Here is a 13,664-nt window from a genome sequence, read left to right on the forward strand (position 1 = left end):
GTCACAGGAACCCTCCCAGCGGGAACAGGAGCTGCGGGAATTCTTAAAACTGGCTGTTCCAGCCCGATCGCCCCCGCGGCAGCTTTGCTTTTCCATTTTACTTGCTGCCTTTTAATTCCAGTAGCAGCGTGGTTATGGTATAAAGACACTTGTAGCACCAGCACCAGCGACGAGCCCCTGGCAGGGAATTTTAAGTGCTTTCTCTGTGCACCCCTTGCCTTAGCTGTAAAGTGAGGTGACTTGTGTTTTCCTGCTCGAAAGACTGCAGAATCCACGGATGGGAAACAGTGGGCAAAAGTGAGGTGGCAGTACTGGTGTAACTGTAGCCATAATGTGATGTTAACTTCTGGCCTCCCCCGTTAGTTGATTAATTCTTATTTTTGTCATGAAGTACGTTCAGCAGCTCACAGCAGTGGTTGGGTTAAGGTTTGCTCCTATACCATTCTTCTAAGCGGCAGTGTGATAGACATGGGTGTTTCTCCTCACAGTGATCGATGAGGCATGCAGGACGGTGAATAGCCTCGTAAATCAGTAATGATCTCTGCAGTAACATGGCCAGCAGGTCAGCGTCTACGTGCCCTCACACACGTGGTCTCTGGGGTACAGAGTGTACACGTGGCTCCCCCAAACTTCCTCACGTGGTGTCCAGCTCCACATCAGGAAGGGTGGGCTATGCCAGCGTTCCCTGGGGATCCTGGAGGGGAAGCAAAGCGCAAGGAGGTTCTCAGAGCACAATGAACAGGGCTCGTCTCCTGAAGGCTTGTAGCAACAAGGAAGGAAGAGTTCCCGGGACAGGATTTCCATTTGGCAGAGAGATGAGCTGTTCCCATACTAGTCTCTGTGCAGTGCTATTCATACAGCTTTTAATCCACAGTACAAACTGGAATGACGTCTGGCCCTAACACCATCTCCTGTTCTCATCTCTCAGATGGGGCATCCTCTTCTCCCACCCGAGGGACTTCACGCCCGTCTGCACCACTGAGCTTGGCCGGGCAGTGAAGCTGGCGCCCGAGTTCAGCAAGCGCAACGTGAAGATGATCGCCCTTTCCATCGACAGCGTCCAAGACCACCTCGCCTGGAGCAAGGTATGGGGCGTGGGGAGGTGCAAGGGGAGCTTGAGCTGCTGCCGGGCTCTGAAGGCCAGAGGAAGAGCCCAGACAGGACAGAGCACAGGCTTGGAACTGCGTATCTGCCGAGGGTCATGTTGCAAGATACGTGGATCTCTAAGCGTGTAGGACAGGAGGTGCTAAAATGCAGAGCAGGAACAGGAGGTCTGCTCCAACTTCAAGGAGCGCTCCAGGAAGTCCAGGGTGCTCTATGCACTGATGCTTTGAAACGAGGAAGACAGCATTACTGCTCCCCCACCAATATCTGAAAGGTAAAACATATGTGAAAGTGGTGCCAAAAGCTCAGAGGAAGGCAGTCTGTCCACAGACCCTCACAAAGTTCTGTAATAAAACAGGAAAATAAAATAAACATTCAAAGAAATAATAAAAAGAAATAAAACAGGGAGGGAGGCGTCAGAAGTGAACAGGTTGGCTTCAAAGGGTGCAATTCATGCCCAGGCAGGGAAAAGAAACCAGAGAACAAACAGGGGCATGTTCAACATAAAACCACAAATAGGAGCATGTTAAATATAAAACCATCATGAGGGAGTGTAAAAAAAAAAAATGGGAATGAAATATCTTGCTGAAGGAACATCAAAGGAACTAATGAAAAACTCCAAATGCAACCTCAGCAATGGTTTGCTGCCAGGGAGTATGACTGCAGGGCTCGCTGTGGGTAGGGGTGTAAGACAAGCATTTCAGACGGTTAAAGCCAGAGTATAGAAATCCCTGAGTGAATTAGCTGCCTCTTTCTTTGCTCTTAAAATGGGGAATGTTCTCACACGTTTTCCAGGGGCGATGCATTTGATAAGAGGTAGTAAAGGTGAGAAATTTCCACACACAAATATTGTTTCATGTCTGACTGGCTTTAGAAATTACCTAATTGCCTTATTTCTTAAATTGACCTTCGCACCTGAGTGGTACATGTCCAATGTCCCACCAAGCCTGGGAAAAACAGTGTACAAATCCCACACCAGTTAATGAGCTCTGCTTGTGCTGCCTTGAGCAGGTTCCTCCCAGCCCCGCTGTGGCTCAGTGTGACCTGCATGGGTGGTACCACAAACCACAAGGATAGCTTGAATGCCCTGGCCAAGTCCAGACCAGATTCAGAGACGCTCAAAATACGTTTTCCCTGTGAAGCAGGTCAAGTTTGGACTAGCACAGGGAGCAGCCTCATAAACCATGGTCCCAAGGGGGAGTCTGCACAGCTGGGGAAGGGGATGGTTTTCTGTCCCAGCTGTGGGAAAGGAGCATGCGGTGTCCCAGCACCTGCATTTAGACTTTCACACTGTTTTCAAGAGCCTTTAGTTAAGTAATCTAGGAGTGACTTGCTCAGGTTGGAGGAGGAACACCTCTGTTCTCAGGGACAGGTGGGTAAATCTCCCTGTGTCACCAGCGGAGGCAGGACCTCCCTCTTTCTCCATACCCACTACCTGGGTGAAGCAGCTGGTCCATGGGCAGTTCCAGAGGTGAGCAAGAGTGTGAGCATAGACAGTCTAACAACTCGCCTTTGAGAACAAGGCAGAGCCTGGCCTGGCACACAGGTTTCTGGTTTGTCACCTGGTTTCTGCAAGCACAGAAACTTCATGGAAGGCCATGAGCCCCTGGCTGTGCTGTCCCAGCCTGGGACCTTGGGACCAAGCAAGTCACAAGCTCCTGCAGAGCAGCTGCTGAACGTGTTTCTGCATGGCCTCACTGCAGGAGTTTGCTCCACACACGTAAAGCCTGTGTGGAGGTCTCCTGGGGTGGTACCCACAACAGGGAGCCTGAGCATGCCTATGGTTTTGTCTCTGCAGGACATCAATGCATACAACGGAGAACAACCCAAGGAGGAACTCCCCTTCCCCATCATTGCTGATGCCAACCGGGAGCTCGCTGTCAAGCTGGGCATGCTGGACCCAGACGAGCGGGACAAGGATGGGATACCCCTGACGGCTCGTGTGGTGAGTACCTGGCCATGGAGCACGCCTGCTCAGCAGACTTCTCAGCAGCAGGTATCGCCTGCTCTCCTGCCCTGTGTCTGTGGGGCTGGGCTTGAAGATGGAGACAGCTTACCTGGATAGATCTGACCATCTTCAGGAGCGGGGTTGACTTCCTTGGGCTAGATCCATGGGTTGTACTGCAGGAAGAGACTGTCAGTGCTGGCCTGCTGGTGTAGCTCCATCTTGCTTTTTCCACTAGCTCATGCTGGTTCTGCGTGTCCTAACACAGAGAGGACAAAAGTGCTTGAGCTGCTGGACCTTCTCTTTCCCCTCCTGTGCTTGCATTAGAAGGGCTCAGGTCAAGGGGAGGAAACATTTCAAGTAGCAAAACAAGCAGTCATTAGAAACAGGAGCTCCCAGAGCAAATACCATGTTACCTGTGCCTTCTTGTTGCTCTCAGAGATCCCCACCATGGCATCTCCCGTGTCCCAACAGCTGCAACCAAGGAGGCCACCTCCCAGGAGAGGGAGGAGCAGCAGGGCTGAGCAGGTCGACAAACATCTTCCGCCCAGCCCTGACCCTGTCTCCCTGTGCTCAGGTGTTCATTTTTGGCCCAGATAAGAAGCTGAAACTCTCCATCCTGTACCCAGCCACCACTGGGAGAAACTTTGATGAGATCCTGAGAGTGGTGGACTCCCTGCAGCTGACAGCATACAAGAAGGTTGCTACCCCTGTGGACTGGAAGGTGAGGAGAGGAGCAAATCTCACAGGCAGGTGCTGAAAACATGCATTGAAATGTCAACCAGCCTCCCTTGGAGGGGGACCCAGAGAGTGGGGAAAGCTGCTGAGGTCTGAGTTAGATCCCAGCCTAGGCCCTATGGCTGTTGCAGTCTGGAGTCAGCCATAGGAACCTCCCTCCCCTCGGCCCCTGGCGCCAGCAGCTGCTGGACTTGGCCCTTCTGGCTATCAGTACTTGTGCTCTGGGCCAAGGCAGGTCCTGCCCTTGTTGTCTGTTAAGAAAGGGCATTACCAGGTGTCAGCGTGCCAAACCCCACTCGCAGCCAGCAAAGCAGCAAGTGTGTGGCACCCCACCCTGGGACGGCTTGCTGCTCCGCTGCCTTTGGGCCACAAGGGCCAGTACGGGCACAGCCCAGCTTTGCCCAGCACACACACAGCCGAGTCCTGCCCTCGTGGAAAACCACCAGCTGAAGTTGCTTAGTTGTGGCCATCCCTGTTCAGTAGCATTATTTAAAACTCCCCAGAACTCTCTCCATCACCCATTCCTCCTGTTGTAGCTCCTGCTCTGTCTTAACTACCAGCTCTAAGCAGAGCTGCAGGGTACCTGCCTGGGGCACTGAGGCTGAGTGGTGACAGGGAGGCAGTGTCACCTGCCAGCAGAGATGTGCCATCTGCATCCAAGCCTGCCAGCTCCTCTGTTGTTCTTATGGTTCCCATTTTCTCCCCAGCCTGGTGAGAGTGTCATGGTCGTGCCCACCTTACCTGACGAGGAAGCCAAGAAGCTTTTTCCCAAAGGAGTCTTTGCGAAGGACCTGCCGTCGGGCAAGAAGTACCTGCGTTACACCCCACAGCCAGAGTGAGCCTGCCCTGCCGAGCTGCAGGTCGTTCGGCGTCAGGAGCCTTCCCTGTGCCCAGCTCCTGCCTCCGACACTGTGCGATCAGCAGCCTCATACTGTTACACTCACTGATGGTGCACTGCAATACTAAACCAGTCCTCCCCGTCACCCCTATCCCCTCAAAACTAAAACCTGGGGTGTTTTCTTGCCTTCAATCAGCCCCGCAAAGAAGAGGTTAGCAGAGCAGTGGGGGCTCCGGGCCTCGTGCTGTGGAGTTTCTCTTGTTTCGGTACTGGCCGAGCTTTTCCCGGAGGCATGGTGAGAAGCGTGGTGTCAGCAGCCAGGCCCTGAGGGGTGTCCTGCTGGGCTCACACGCCTCCCGTCAGAGTTTTGGGGGCTCCACATTGCTGCATGCCTGTCGGAGCAGCCGTTGCTAACACATTAACACCTTCGTCTGGTCCCGTGCGTAGGGGAGGAGCTGCAGAGCCCAATGTCTCACTTCTTACTGCTTTCTCATCTCTTGCTGGAAGTTGTTTTGGGGTTTTATGGAGGAGGGAATACAGCAAATAAACTGATCTTCAGTACAACCTGCAGTAGCCCTCGTCTGCCTTTGCTGGTGTCCCCAGCATGATTTACTTTGCTCCCTAGGCCGTGCCGCTGGGACGTGTGCCCATGCTCATGGGTGGGTGCCAGTGGTAGAGACTGCCCTTGGTTTTGCTCTGTAAATAAGGCACTTTGGAAGTGCAGGTTGTCTCAGGGCACATTGTTTCAGACAAGGCAGCGGGGCCCAGGGCAGCTGTACTGCTCCTGCTTCGCGGCAGAGCCTCGGTGGGGGGAAGGAGATGTCAGCTCAGGGAACACACTGTTAGCTATGGGGTGGGGGGTCCTACCCTGCTGTCCACGCCAGGAGCAGACACAATCCAAGCCATGCAAACTCCTCCCTGCTCTCCCACAGCTACACCTCACGTATCTGTCAAGAGAGGAGCGATGTTTTAATATAATGCTAGGAAAAAAACCTGCTCACCAAACAGCTCAGAGGCTGTCTGCCACTATCTCTCAGCGCCAGGCACAATCAGCAACACACAAAATGAGCAGCTGTAAAAGAAATTGGCTCTCTCAGAGCACAAATGTCCCCCACAGCATGTGGGATCTAGGAGGGCTGATGCTCACGGTAAGCTGGATGCAATGAGCAGCCTGCAGGGCCTGATCCTGGGGCAGCACCTGTCCGTCTGTCCTTGGGCAATGTCCCGAGCCGCTGGCTGCTCCCAGCGCCCATCGCTGTCCTCCTTCACCAGCCAGGCCACCTTGCTGAGCGCATCCTTCCCCAAGCACAGCTGCATTTCAGAGAGCTCCTTCTTTCATTACCAAAAAAAAAAAAAAAAAAAGGTTTATATTAATATTTAATTGCCTCCAGGAACTATACAGTGAATATTGGTATTGTTTCCCCATGTGACTTTTAAATGAACCTTTGCTATGAAATTCTGCATTATTCCCATGTATTATTTTTGACTATAAGAAGAAAAACCCTGGTCTCTGGGTTGACTTCTGTTCCCCCTCTTTCACTCTGCAAGAAGTGGGAGGGAGGTCTGCAATTTCAAAGGGGAAACATCTCTTTTCTGTGTAGTTTCTTCAGCCTTATCAAGCTTGGCAGCTCCTCTAGTTCCCCATGGCTGGGCTGTGCGAGCTCCTGGGTTTCTCACCCTTCCCTCGGTACACAGCCCTTGCCTTGATATGGTTTCCCAAGAGAAAAAGGACTGTCTGCCCCCCCCGACAGAGCTTTCCGACCAAGTGCCCGATTTTCTGGAAGCCTGAGGACAGACCCCCATGGCCAGCTTTGTGCAAACAGGCTGCTCTGAGCACCCCCAGGGATGGGGCACTGCGGGGCGAGCACAACCTCGCCGGGACACCGGAGAAGCCACCTGCAAGTGGGGACAAGGGGGAAATGAGTCCTGTCACCAGACCTAAGGGCTTAAAGGCAGCTGCTGGTCCCACTGCCGAGCCAAGGCAGGGGCTGACAGCCAAGAGCCCACAAATTCCTGCTTCCCTGCACCACCGTGGCCCTGGAGACACAAGCCAGACAGACAGAAGGACTCAACCAAACACAGTGTTTTGTTCCAGTACAGCTCGAGTGGTTTTCTTTTAATCCCAGAGAAGTGAAATGCAACATTTTGTTCAAGTTGGTAATAACATCCAGAGACAGAAGTCCAAGCCCCCCTACTCCATAAAGTCATTTTGTGTTTAAGGCACTCTGCAAAACCAGCTTTCCTCTTCTCCTCCTTCCAATTTTCGCCACGCGGCAGCAGAATACCTGGTTTGGTCTTTTCTCCATAGCAACACCCACATGTCCTGGCTCTTCTCACCATCCCTGGGAATTGGCAACAGCAAATCCAGCAGGAGCCGAACGGAGAAACGCCAGGAGGACGGGTCAATAAATACGGATGGGCACCGGAGGGAGCACAGCGCCTGGGGAGGGGGCACAGAGGCTTTGAGCTTCTGCGGAAAGGGGACGGGCACGGGGTGTCCTCCCCGCAGGCACCAACATGATTCCCCTCCTTTCTCCCCTCCCCGGCTCCAAAAGGGGACGGGAGCATGGGTACCACAAGGATCCCTCCCCAGCGATGCTCCCAAACACACAGCAGCACCCCGAAACGCAAGGGGCTGGGTGGGGGTAGACCCAGCTGCCCCTGCCATGCAGCAGAAATGACCCCCTGACTTCCAGCCATCAATAAATACCAATAAATAAATAAACCTTAAATAAATAAATAATAAATAAATAGATGACCCGAGGACGGAGGGGAAGGGGCACCCGCGGCTCAGGGCGCTGGGCGAGCACATGGGTGGACATTTCTGTGATCTGCCCCTCCCTGAGGCAATGGAGTGTTGGTAAAAAAGGGGGGGGGCATGGGGAAGGGCTCCCCCTCGGGGCACACATCAGTAGAGCTGCGGGCCTGAGCTGAACCTGGACCCACAGGTGGGAGCTCCCACCCACCACCTCCCTCCTCTCCGTATCACAAGCCTCGCACCCGGTTCCACCGCCCAGCATTACCGAGCTCAGGGAGATGCTCGCCCAGCACCTCCATCCGAGCGTGACCACGCACCTTTTGCAAACACACAAAATGCCTGCAAAGTTTTGCAAACATTGTTTGCAAATTTTTTTTTTTTTTGCAAACAATTTTTACCAACTTTTTTTTTTTTTTTCTTTTAAATGGGGAAATGCCCACAAAGACAAGCCATGCATCGAACCGAGTTAAATGCATCAAATCCAGCTGCTGGAGAGGAGCGGGCACAAGCCTGGAGAGGCAAACCCAGGCATGGCCCCGGGGCTCAGCGCCTGCCCGCAGCTGGGGCCGCCCTGGAGCGCGGGCACACGGCTACAGCCGGCACCCAGCCTGACACCAGCACCAGGCAGCACCGAGCACCTCCCTGCGGACACCGCAGACACACGTGGCCAGAAACGGCGGCTGCTGCTGTCTCAGTGTCGCAGGAGACGATGTGTCGAGGCTCCAGCTGGCCAGCACATCCCAAAAGATGGCAACAAATTCAACAGCATCCCCACCCCAGCATCCCCGCTCTCCCGGCCGGGGCTGCAGCAGCTTCCCGGGCTGCACAGCCAGCACGCAGCCCTGAGCACAGCCCCGGCCCTTCCCGCGGGTTTTGGGGAGCTGGCCGAGCAGCCTCTCTGGGTGCAGCATCCCCTCCCAGCCGGGAGCCCATCCTGGGGCTGTTTGCTGGGAACCCTTTCTTCTGGTTCTTTATCTCTGATGCTGCCAGAGACATTTTTGTCCCACTGGGTCAAAAGTATATACCTGCCTTATTTCAAACCAAAAGGTACTTAACCCTCCTCCCCCAAATGTCAAGGAAAATTGTATTTAAAGTTTCTCGCCACGCACACTTTTTGAGAAACAAAACAACAGTGACGGCAAAAGCTGTCATCAGTCCCATACCAGGACAAAACCACAGACAGAATCTCACAAAAGTGGATCATCTTCCCACGCCAGGAAGCTCCCAGTAGAAGTTTTCCTCCAGAAAACACAGCAAAACAAAGCTCAGAGCCCCTTCTACCTCCAAACCTTTCCCACCGCAAGGCCGTAGCCCCCAGTGAAACCCAGACGTAGGCACCAAAAGCAGCAGGTTCCCAGCCCACCGCGAGGCCGAGCAGGACCACCGGCACCGGAGAGTGTGCGTCGAGGCGTCAAAATGCAACGCTCCCAAGGGAAAAATAAAGAAAGAATCGAATCAGCAGCAAACACGACTGTGAATAATAAGTATCACGGGAATTTCACAGGGATTTTTGGTCTAAGATGCCTGGGAAGCCCCTTCACCAGCAGGGACTGGGGTGCACATCTTGCCCTGGAAAAGCACAAGCCGTGGCTGAAGCTTTGCAGGAGCTCGGTCGTGCTGAGGAGCGATGCCGTGGGGATGTGTCCGCACACTGCGGGGAGCAAAGCAGCTCCAGGCTGGGCGTCCCAACTGCTACCACCACAGGAAAGGCTTTGCATGGAAGTGCCGAACACAGCGACCCTCCACAGGCTCTCCTGGCAGCTGGACAGGAGGTGGGACCCTCCAAGAGGGAATCACCCGCATCCCCAGGGCAGCGCACACCTCCCGGGGCACGAAGGCTGGGCTGCGAGCTGGAGGAGGCACAGAGCTGGCACTGGAATGGTCGATGGGGAGGAGAAAGCAGCAAAAGCTGTAACCGCCTGCCCATCTGCGGCACCCGGGGCATTGGCTTTCGCCTCTGCTGCATCCTGAGGGCAAAATGTTGGGAATTGCGGGTAGCAGCCCACAGCACCAGCACTGCCCTGCAGACCAGACGATGCCAGTGATCCAGGCAGCAAGGGGTGAGGAGAAAGGCAAATAAAACCCCTCGTTATCCCCCAAGAACCGACAGCAGCAGGAGGCAGGCACAGGCAGCGCGTTCGCCTTCTCCTTCCCAGGCAAACCCAGGTCTGCCCCGCGCAGCCTCTGCCCACCCCCCTGCCTGCGCCCCATGGCGAGCAGCCCCCACCCCTGCAGAGCCTGGGGAGTTACCGTAAGGCGTGTTGTCCCCTCCACCGGCCTCCCTGCCAGCAGCCGCCCTGCTCTGTGGGTGGCTGAGGAGGAGGAGGGTCTGAGCCAGCATTTGCGTCGGAACTGAGCAAGCACCCAACTTCTTGCAAGGGACTTGGGTCTGCAGTGGCAGCGTGCGAGTCCCAGGGTACCTCCAAGCCGGTTTGGGTACCCCATGGTCAGCGAGCACTCACTCACCCTGGGCTGGGTGAATGGGCTCCTCATTCAGCTGAGAATCAGTTTTGCTTTCGTAAGAGAAGGGCCAGTGGGATTTGGGTGGGGGGAAGGTTGAGGAACTGCAAAATTTAGTGCACCTTAAAACGAAAGGACATCTAAGCTGCCCTTAGATCTCACTCCAAGACGGAAAAGAGCTACAGCATCTCCTACACTCACAACTACTCCAAACACACCCAGACGCATGCAAAACATCCCGCATCCCCTCAGCTGTGGAAAACCCCTCCTGGGCAGCAACAACAGCTCATGCCGGGCTCTGGATCAGTGCCCTGGCACCACCAGCCCCTGCTCCGCTCCCGAGCCCTCCCACCCTGTCCCAGCGAGCAGGGCGAGGGGTGGATGATCAATCTGAAATGCATAGGTATAGACACCGCGGGGACACCCGTGCCCCAGCGGGAAGGGTCACCGCAGGAGCCCCCTGCGTCTGGCAGGCACGGTCTCCGCGTCTGCCTCCAGCGGGGTGGAAGGCAGCATTCGCCACAGGCACGGGCTGATCATACTCATCATGCTCCTTGCATCGCCCTGCAATGAAAGATGAGTCATATAGCTCAGACAGCCTCTTTGCCAGCCACAGGCCCCTAGAAGTACTCGATTCTGCTTCCTGGGAAATCCTCCCGCTCAGTGATCCCTCTTCTGCGTCGGCCAGGCTCTCCTTCTGACTGAGAAGCCACGTTTCCAAGCACAGCTACGAAGGCAGGAGAACCCACGAGGTCTGCTTTGGCTCAGAAACCCCGTTGACGTGCAGCAGGCTGGCAGCACCCGGGTCCTCACGTGCGCACATCGGCGCTGCTCTACTTGGGAGGTATGACGACTATCGGCTGGCCTCGCTTGGGTCTCCACATGAGGACTTGGGCATCGTTGGCGTTGGGTTTCACTAGTGCGTTGGGTGGGATGGGCTCCATCCTGCTGAGGATCCGGGGCTGTTCCTGCTGAGTCCTTCCCACCAGCCGTGCCCGCTGCCCCAGCAGCTGCATGGGATCAACCTCAATGTCCACTCGCATCCTCCACTTTATAGTCTGCAAGATGATCTTTTCCTTGGTGGTGGTGTTCATGGCCACCAGCCACGTGGTAAAGCTCTGGTCCCTTTTAATCCTGGTCAGCAGCGGCACGTTACTGTTGCTCACGGGGACTGCCCACGTCACGCTGGGGTAGAAATTGTCGTTCATGCTCACTGAGAACCTGGAGATCTTGTTAGTAGGCCCGACCAGGGTGACAGTTTCTGTGGTGTTTCCGTACCAGGGGTAGCTCACGCCATCCGAATCACTGATGGCTTTTACTCTTCCTTCTCGCAGGTCGGGCAGCTCCCAGCTTGACCTAGTGAATGGGCAGAGAAAGGCCAGGTTAGCAGGGAAACGGCAGCGACCGCAGCCAGCAAGGTGGGTGGGCAAGCAGCACAGGGACCCTCTCCCCGCCTGCAGCAAGTTCTCAAGGACCTCCTTTAAGAACAAATTCAGCTTCGATTCCTTCACCGAGGCCCTCACGGCCAGCTGAAGCCTTTGCTCTGCCAGCACAACACTATTTTAATTAACCTGCAATCAAACCAACTGGGCCAAAACTCATCGCTGAGTCTCTAGGGTCACCCTCTCCTGAATCAGCTCCTGTGCCAGAGGAGAACAGCCTTCCCCATCTGTCAGCTGCAGCACCGCGGCCACGGCACTGGCCGAGCCCGTCACAGACCCCTTGTGACCCCTCTGTGATTTTTATGCCTCTAAATACAGGCACCTGCCCAGAGGAACGTACAATAATTAAATACCACAATTACGCCTGCCGCTGCTGCGATGAAATCCCTGCAATATGGCTGGGGGGGGAAATTCCAGCCTAAATCTTGGCTGCCGACCACGTTAGCAACACCACGCGGCTACGGCAGGGGAGACAATCGCCACGTGGCAATTACGAGCTGGGAGCTTCAGTGAAACCTCCCACCGAGCCCGAGCTCTGGCTTCAAAAGCATCTGGGCTCCGGAGCTGCCCGCGTGTGCCAGGGGACATGCAGCTGCCACCCTCCCAACAAGTGACAATCTCTGCTTGCTGCAACATCCCCAAGCGCTCCAGTGCCACGTGCAAATGGATCTGCCATGACACAAGGATGCAGGCAGGTGGCACGAGGATCCAGTGCTCCACCGGCAACCCCAGGCACTGGCAGCGGGAACCCGCCGGTGAGCTAAAGAACCCCTTCCAAACGACAGAATACACAGTGACAGAGCCAACAGCTTCACCCCTCAGCGTCCCCCCGAGTCACCCGCACACTCGGTCTTGGGAAAAGTAACTTTTCAGCAGCCATTTCTGCTGAGTGCTGCAAAGCATCCCCCCTTCCACCCTGAGCCAAGGGGACAAATCCTCCTGCACTGCCTGCGCTGGCAGCCCAGCTCCAGCAGAAACGCTGCTTGAGGGGGGGCGGCAGCTGGAGAGCCCTTGGGGCCACCCGGCTGGGGCAGGATGAGCAGAGCGCGGGTCTGAAAGGGACAGGGACGGTGCTGCGGGTGCAGGGGACGCCTGGGGGTGCAGACACAGCGTTGGGGTGCAGCGCCCGGTGCCAGGGGTGCAGTACAAAGTGCCATGGGGTGCAGACACGGGGTGGGGGTGCAGCACAGAGTGCCATGGGGTGCAGACACGGGGTGGGGGTGCAGCCTGAGGTGCCGGGGGTGCAGCACAGAGTGCCATGGGGTGCAGCATGAGGTGCCGGGGGTGCAGTACAAAGTGCCATGGGGTGCAGACACAGGGTTGGGGTGCAGTATGATGTGCCGGGGGTGCAGCACAGAGTGCCATGGGGTGCAGACACGGGGTGGGGGTGCAGCATGAGGTGCCGGGGGTGCAGCACAGAGTGCCATGGGGTGCAGCATGAGGTGCCGGGGGTGCAGTACAAAGTGCCATGGGGTGCAGACACAGGGTTGGGGTGCAGTATGAGGTGCCGGGGGTGCAGCACAGAGTGCCATGGGGTGCAGACAAGAGGTGGAGGTGCAGCATGAGGTGCCGGGGGTGCAGCACAGAGTGCCATGGGGTGCAGACACAGGATGGGGGTGCAGCACAGAGTGCCATGGGGTGCAGACACGGGGTGGGGGTGCAGCATGAGGTGCCGGGGGTGCAGTACAAAGTGCCATGGGGTGCAGACACAGGATGGGGGTGCAGCAGAGAGTGCCATGGGGTGCAGCACAGAGTGCCATGGGGTGCAGCGCCCGGGAGCACCGAGCCGGGCGGGCTCCCGCAGGGGGTGCCCGTGCCGTACCCAGCCCGGTGCCCGCGCTCCCGCCCCGGTGCCGCGCCCCGTCCCCCCGCCCCGGTGCCGGTGCTCACACGCCGAGGTCGCTGTAGGTGTTGTAGAACTCCATGTGGTTGCAGGCCTGGATCCAGCCCACCACCCAGGTGTGCCGCCGGGCGATGGGCGGCATGAGGACGCGGGCCGAGGCGCGGAAGTACGGGGTGCGGTACCGCAGCACCACCGGCGAGCTCTCCTCGATGGCGGTGGCCGCCGGCTCGATGGTGGCCGACACGTCCGACACCACGATCTGCTCCCGGCGCACCCGCGCCTTGCAGGCCACGCTCTGCAGGCACCCCATCGCCGCCGCCGAGCCGCCGTCACCCGCCGCCGCCGAGCCGCGGGGCCGGGGGGGCGACCCGTCCCCTCGCCGCCCGCCCGCCGCGCATCGCCGCCCGCGCACCGGCGCCCGCACCGGCGCCGGCAGGGCGAACGCGCCGCCGCCACCGCCCCTCTTGCGGCCCTCGCCGGCTGCCGTACGCCGGCCGGGGCGGGCACGTGCGCGGGCGGGAGGCGGGGCGCGCGCG

At 57.0% G+C, this 13,664-nt stretch overlaps 2 protein-coding genes across 2 annotated transcripts; one reads left to right on the forward strand and one right to left on the reverse strand.

Moving 5' to 3' along the window:
* Window positions 1-277: 277 nt before the first annotated feature.
* Window positions 278-4,626, forward strand: PRDX6 (peroxiredoxin 6). Its single transcript, XM_065648908.1, has 5 exons — window positions 278-297; window positions 929-1,085; window positions 2,903-3,049; window positions 3,627-3,773; window positions 4,495-4,626. Exons 1-5 carry the CDS (start codon window positions 278-280, stop codon window positions 4,624-4,626), a joined length of 603 nt encoding a protein of 200 aa, XP_065504980.1.
* A 2,093-nt stretch (window positions 4,627-6,719) lies between these two features.
* Window positions 6,720-13,451, reverse strand: FAM78B (family with sequence similarity 78 member B). The gene is made up of 2 exons (XM_065649049.1): window positions 13,176-13,451; window positions 6,720-11,199 (listed from the first exon to the last, which is right to left on the reverse strand). Exons 1-2 carry the CDS (start codon window positions 13,436-13,438, stop codon window positions 10,677-10,679), a joined length of 786 nt encoding a protein of 261 aa, XP_065505121.1. The 5' UTR covers window positions 13,439-13,451; the 3' UTR covers window positions 6,720-10,676.
* Window positions 13,452-13,664: the final 213 nt, after the last annotated feature.

The sequence above is a fragment of the Caloenas nicobarica genome, chromosome 20 (assembly GCF_036013445.1).
Source record: "Caloenas nicobarica isolate bCalNic1 chromosome 20, bCalNic1.hap1, whole genome shotgun sequence".
Classification (NCBI taxonomy): Eukaryota; Metazoa; Chordata; class Aves; order Columbiformes; family Columbidae; genus Caloenas; species Caloenas nicobarica.